Source organism: Ammodytes marinus, assembly GCF_949987685.1.
Source record: "Ammodytes marinus genome assembly, chromosome: 5".
Taxonomy (NCBI): Eukaryota; Metazoa; Chordata; class Actinopteri; order Uranoscopiformes; family Ammodytidae; genus Ammodytes; species Ammodytes marinus.
In genome coordinates this window covers 8176220-8183343 of record NC_137234.1, presented here as the reverse complement: position 1 = coordinate 8183343, position 7124 = coordinate 8176220, and the positions used below count along the sequence as shown (strand labels likewise).

Sequence of the window (7124 nt, the reverse complement as noted above, 5' to 3'; positions counted from 1 at the left end):
CTTAAGTCTGCATGAAGGGATTTAATCTGTTGTTTCAAACTGGTAATAGCGCCCCCTTTGGATAAAAGTGGTTTTGCTTACGACGCTGGCGCCTGCTGCCCTAAAGATCTTTGCTAGCACGCGCTAGAAGTGAGGAGCGTGGAAGCAAGTGAAAGGGACATGGCAGGATGCATGGCCATGAGGTAATGTATTTATATGTGACTATTTCATTTTAATAATGGTATTATGACCAATTACACTTGGATTAAGTAGCATTTATAAACTTTAAATGCAGTAAAAGTGACACCGAATTGAGTACTGCACTAAACACACTAATAACAATTTAAACTGGTCAATATCTCATAGTTCCTTATTCTGATGTTATAATGTTTTACAGTGTAGCGTCAGCAGCGGCAGCATGTGATTTGAGATGATTTCTCCAGCGGTTGAGTTGATTAAAGGGGCGGTACGCAAGATCATAAAGCTGCTGCATTCTATTCTGAGCCTGGAAGGAGAGTCTGACTCACTGTCACAATGGAGAGAGAGAGAGAGAGGGAGGGAGGGAGAGGGAGAGAGGGGGAGAGAGAGGGAGAGATGGGGAGAGAGAGAGGGAGGGAGAGAGGAAGAGGGGAGTGAGGGAGAGAGAGAGAGGGAGAGAGAGAGGGGGAGAGATAGGGAGGGAGAGAGAGAGAGAGGGGGGAGGGAGAAGGGGGCAAGAGAGAGAGAGAGAGCTGAATGTTTTGGAGACTCCAAAAAGAAGAGATTCAAGCTAATATTCACACAGAACACACCAACAATAAGTTTAAAGTGTAGAGGAAAGGTCCAGTATTTCTTTCTCTTCAAAGAGAAAAACTTATAAATACTTTGGTTGAAACTGTTCATGTGGCAAAACTAAAAGAAGGATATATTCCCGTTAGTCATGTGGAAGGCTTGCTTCTTGCTTTGTGTAGCACTCGTTCCCTCATTCCAAATGCAAAAGTCACTCCATCACAAGCAAAAAAAATTTTATGACATGAATCAGAAGATACTTCAACAGCAGTACATTCATGTGTTATAAGAAGCATGTGATGTGCAGATATCCAACATGTGTAATTTACCACATTATCTCATGTACGACATCAAGGGATAAAAATACTCCAATATGAAACCAACATGTGCACGTCTTCGCATTCTGAACATGTCTGACTTTAAAGGAATACTTCACCCATAAGGAACCGGCGTTCTATCATTATACATCGCTAATATAATATAATGAATGAGGTTTTACTTCCCTCAGTCCTTCCTCAGTCTTCCCTTGGCCAAGCTGTCCTGTTAATCCTAACCCTACATTTTACCATGCGTGACATCACCCATGGTCAAATGTAGGGTTAAACAGTGAGACCATAAAACACTCTTTCTGCCTTTTCTCAGGCTAGGATGAACCGATTTCTAACATTTTTGCACATTTATACTACATAGGATCTCAGAGTTCAATACACCTTCATATTTCCACCGGTGAAGTAGGTCTTTAAGGATCCCCAGTAACTAGTTATATTATATTATGTGTGCCTATATAACTATTTTTTATGGTGTCTACTTTAATGCTATTGACTACTTGGCAACATTATTTCATCCACACAACATGCCAATACAGTTTAACTGAATTTAAAATAATTGTATTACCGATTTTTGAATCAACCGAGTGCACAAGATGATCTATTAAGGTTATCTATAAAGGACAATCATTTCAATCAATACAATACAGTGAACAATGCCAGACGTTCTTTACGTTATCAATTGGAATTTGACAGTAGCCAATCAGAAGCAAGACATGGACATTCTCTCCCGTGATGCAATCCAGGCATTTAGGGAGAGAGAGAGAGAGAGGGAGGGAGGGAGAGAGAGAGTGAGAGAGAGTGAGGGAGGTAGAAGGAGAGAGAGAGAGAGAGAGAGAGAGAGAGAGAGAGAGAGAGAGAGAGAGGGAGAGAGAATGAGGGAGTGGGTGAGTGAGGGAGGGGCTGAGGAGGGGAGAGGTAGTCCACTAGAATGGGAGGAAAGGAGGGAGGAGGCACGGGGAGTGGTGAGGGATATCCCCTTTAGATTAACTCAGCCGACTTGGGTGTTTCCCTATTTTAACAACGAGGCAGAAAGGCAAAGTTCAGGTATTTCAAAAGGCGCTGGCCCTGGCCCCCTCCTGTCCTGCGCAGAGGGAGACCCGTGTGACCCCACTTTGAAACGAGCTGTACCCCAGCGTGAGTGCACTGCGCCCGGACTTAGTCAGCTGCTGCTCCCCGCTACAATGTCGAACATGGACGAGTCAGGTGGCTCAAGCGCACTCTCTCTGCTAACTCCCTTTAAACAAAATAAACACATCACTATTTACGCTTCCAGACTGCGCTCTCTCTCTCTCTCTCTCTCTCTCTCTCTCTCTCTCTCTCTCTCTCTCTCTCTCTCTCTCTCTCTCTCTCTCTCTCTCTTATATGGAAAGAATTTAACATTTTCCCAACAGCGAGGAGTCTGCAACAGGGGCTGTGGGAAACGTGTGTTCCAAGTTCCAAGTTCCAACAACAGGAAATTCGTAATGTTTCCTCTGTTTGAGTAGAGCTAAGGATGTTGGACGTTATCGAGTCCACGAAGGCTCACGAAGAAGAATAGCTTTGGCCATTGTATCGCCTCAATGAGCGTCTCTTAAAAAGCCTCTGCGAAGATTCCTAATAGGGGAAAGTCATTGAGAGAGAGAGAGAGTGAGGGGGGGGGGGGGGAGGGGGGGCTGCTGGAGACACGGCAGAGCGCAAGACAGTCCAGTCCAGTGCGCATAAGAATTGCCTAGCGCGCTTAACATTATAGTTTGACAGCTCCCGCACTGAGACACACAGTTTACCACTTGATCCACGTTGTACAATGATTGTCAACCAGCTCCGCAAAGTGCACAGCCTACTTTGCAACAGTTTTGTTTTTCTCTGGTGACGTTATTGTTTCAATTGCCACGAATATATAGAATCATACCATAGACTCACACGCTCACACGTTTATAACCCAAACTATAAAAGATCTAGCCTATATATTTCTTTATTTCATAGACTTGAGGTCCATTTAAAAATACATGCAACACACATACAAGTTTGGCTATATGGTTAACAAGCTTTTTGAAAGATTTTGACACTCACCTTGACAACGTCGTCGTTAATGCGCTTGGGGTCCCGGTTGACCAGGTCTATCTCTTTGGTGTGGACGTCCTCCATCGTCTTCTCGTTGTAGCTCTCGTTGTCCATGACGTCTTTATTGTTGGGTTTGTAAATGTTCCCTTGTTTTCGGATGAACGGCGAATGCGGGTACTCCTGTGGTGCGGCCGGGGAACCCAAGAATAGGCAGACAGAGAGAGAGAGAGAGAGGGAGAGAAAGAATGAGTGGAAGAGTGGAGAGGAGGAGGGATAGTCAGTTAGTCAGTCAGTGTGTGTAGCGCGCGCTGAGAGAGAGCGAGAGGGAGGCTGGAGTCGAGAGAGAGAGAGAGAGAGAGTTATTGCCAGCATGCCTGCCTGCCGTGTATACGCACGGAACAGGGATGGGTTTAAATGGAAAAGTGAAGCCACCACACCCACTCGATCCAGCCGCAAGGGGTCCTCACCACCCGGGAAGAAATCTTCAATAACCTGACGTGACATACAGTTTACCCAACATCTGCTTACTGTAGTATGAGAATGGAAACGCTTTTAAAGACATGCGTAAAAGTGAATTTTCCAAACATTAGACAGTATTTCCTATAGAAATTGTGTATCTTTGAGCTAATAAGGTTTAAAGCTTTATTTTTATCATCTGACTTGTAAATATAGCCTATGGACACATTTAGGTTTATAAGAACATGTTGGGATTCCGTGTACATCGGTTAAAAGAACGAACGTGTGCGTAATTAGCCTTTTCTGTCCCCTCGGTCCTTCGCTAACCTTTCAAACACTATATCGTTCATACTCATAACCACAGGGCTTCATTAGTAAGTGTTAAAAGCAAGTGCATGTTTTAAGACTGAAATCGTATGTTAGAAAAAAGGCGTGTGTTGTCTCTGCTTTGCGCTTTTACGCACGGAAATGTGAACTCTAAATGCGTAAAGAACAATAACCTTTAAAGTGTGTTCTGTTAATAAAAGTGCTTTAGCAGGTAGAAAAGTCACACCTACACGCTAATGTATAGTCAATGGTCATTCAAATTCCCCTAGCGCGTGTGGGAGATACGTTCAAGTGTAGGTGCCAGAAAGTAAAAAAAAAAAAATACAATTTAGACACAACGTTCTGGAGTTCATAAAAGTATCCAAAAACTCCTTCCCGAGTGCAGATTATGAGCGTGTATATTATGAGTGTATAAACAGCTCCTTAAATGACGAAAAAACATCAGTGTCAGCTAAAAACGCCAGTGCCAGATGTGTGCGCGAGAGAGATAGAGAGAGCCATGTAGCCTACTGTACCTCTTCTGTTTCGCCGTCCTTAGGTCCGCCTGTCATGCTGTCCTGTCAAAGTTTGAACACTTTCGTTTAGCGCGTGTGAAACGGGCGAAGAAGACAATATAGGAAGCCCGTGTGTGGGAGGCGTGGAGGTGAAATGTAAAAATTAGAGGAACTGGGGGGGCTCTTCGCAGGGACCTCTGTAGTCTTTAGTGATGGTATTCCTGCCCTTTTTTTCCGCTGAACGTGGCTAGAATTTTAATACCATCCAGCGCTGTAAAAGGGGGAATACTCCAATGTTTCCTTGGTTTCCCCTGTAAAAAAAAAACAAAAAACAAAAACGCGTATATTTCTCAGTCCGGGAGTTCACCACCTGAGCCACCGTACAACCTGCCCGACTGTTTTTTAGGAGAGACTGACGTGATGTTAAAAACTAAAGTGGGCTAGCTGTGACTGGAGTGGAATTACTTTATTTGGGGAATCCTATAAGCGAGCTAGAGTATAATAACCTTTTTGTGCAGAGCGCAAATGTGGGCGTTAATTGGGGAATGGCAAGGTGTGCCATGCCCCAGCCTCAAGGCAGACACGCTGGATGAAATTGGATACAGGAGAGACAGAAAAATATACTTTAAAAATAGAGAAATAACCGAATAAATAAACAATTAGGTTGCGTTTTCAGAATGGATTTAGAACTAATTCAGCTATTTAAAACATACATAATAACCCTGCGTTTCTTCACATGCTTAAACTGCCTATACAATACGTTTAACTACCAATATTTACAGTTTTGGAGGGACTCAAATCTGCTGAAAGTGTCACTCAAACTGTTGTTCTCACTCCCACTGCGTTGGGGAAAGCCATGCTGGACACTCTGGTTTGTTTACATTCTTGTATCAGCTTCACCTTGGAGAAACACCAGCTGGCTCACTCAGCTGTTTGCAGCCCAGACATGTGATAGAGAGGCAGACAGACAGTTGTTTGGGTGTGTGTGTGTGTGTGTGTGTGTGTGTGTGGAATTGGCACTGAAATGAACAGGTTGGCATTTAATCACAGGTTCATTTTACTTTTCTTTTAAAGTTTGAATGGCTGTTTTATTCAAAAGAATACTTTCAACATGCATATTTAAGAGTAACACGCATTTTATTTCTTAAAAAGTCTATGGTTATCTTGTGATCGCTAAAAGATTCAACCACTTTCTAATAAGGCATTCTTCCTAATAAGTTCATAAGACGGCATCCTTTGTATGTTAACTCTATAGCCACTATGTTTATGTTTACTAGATTAATCAGTGTGTTGTATACTTTATATGGTAATGTTGTTCTTTCACTAATGATGCTTTGGTTCCTGCTATTCTTTGGGTGATTGCGCGGCAAAAAAAACCTAAAATGTTCTTTTAGGCCATAAAATAACATTAAAACAACCTCCAATCCAAAAATCCAAGAAACAAAGTCTGTGTCTAAAAGTGAGTTTATTATTGAATATCAGTAAAGAGATACAGGTATTTAATAAACTTGGAATGCAAAGTTGTTGTTAAAATTAATAATAACTTAGCATTAGCTATTTATTAAGCATCGACCATGATGAGAATTCACTACATTTCTGACATGTGGAAAATGCTGCTTTGCTATATTTTGAGTCTTGTGTATGTGTGTGTGTGTGTGTGTGTTATCACAGCTTTTCTTTGAAAAATCTAGTTCACTTTTCCTCCTGCTATGACAGTCAGTGTTTTAAATTGTCAGCATCTTACCTTTGTTTAAAAGAAGTTGAATTGTTAAGATCATTCAAGCAAGTTGCACACTGAGGACACTTCCTCTGTTATGACATTACAGATTTATTCTGGTTTATGAGGCAGCAACTGTGACATCCAAACTGGAATATAAAAATTGTACCTGTCTACTTACTTGCTACAATAACTTTATTGGGTGTGTCACTATACACAGATCAAAATAACCAAATGGAAAACCGGTTAGTGATCCGGTCGGCAAACATTAGCATATTCAGAAACATTGTGTCTGTCAAACAATTCTACAGGATGAGAAATATTGTTTTTGATATAAAAGCCACATCGAATGGAGCTTCACTGAGCGTGCAATAATTTTGCCTTAATGTTCAAATATTGTTTTTGCACCATATGAATATCTTCTGAGGTTCAATATTGAGGAAAAACATTAAAGGTGTGATAGTTGGCGGATTCTTGCATGAGCGTTGTAAACTTACATGGCTTTTGAGAAAAAGAATAGACTTTGTCATTGTACATGTACCACTGAATTGGATGCAGGCCTATACGCGCAAACATAAGAAAAGTGTAATACAGGTTAGTAATATGATATGTTTTTCGGAGTTTGAGATGCAAACACTGCAGGATGTAAATGGTGCCGTCAACATGGGTTTTCTCACGAGGCCTCAAACAACCCGACACCATTTTATTATGAGAATGAATTATGTTTCCATTGAAGAACTGGATCTGTGGGAACTTTAAGCTGAGGCACTTTTTAGGTTTCATAATTAGACAGCGCCAGTGGTGTTCTAATTCTAGAACTAGACTAGAAAGACTGTGTGATCCTAGTGAAAGCTCAACATCACATTGACCTCCATGACCTTACCAAAGTGATGCCTAGATGCCATTTTGAAAACAATGGTGGATCAAGACATTAACGTCACTTTAAAGGGATAACAATGAGTCTGTACAAAACCATAAAAAACAATATTGAAAATAATGGTGGTAGTTGAGACA

General features: G+C 41.6%; 1 protein-coding gene across 2 annotated transcripts in view; it reads right to left on the bottom strand.

Annotated features, from left to right (window-relative positions):
* Window positions 1-4785, bottom strand: part of cav1 (caveolin 1) — a 15000-nt gene extending 10215 nt beyond the window's left edge. For both annotated transcript variants that reach the window (XR_013844901.1, XM_080028641.1), the window contains exons 1-2: window positions 4415-4785; window positions 3126-3296 (exon numbers count right to left, since the gene is read on the bottom strand). Coding sequence is in view for 1 of the 2 variants with exons in the window: in XM_080028641.1 (XP_079884767.1) it covers window positions 3126-3296; window positions 4415-4450 (207 nt within the window). In the remaining variant the exon portion in view is untranslated. The remainder of the gene's footprint in view (window positions 1-3125; window positions 3297-4414) is intronic.
* Between the last annotated feature and the right edge of the window lie 2339 nt (window positions 4786-7124).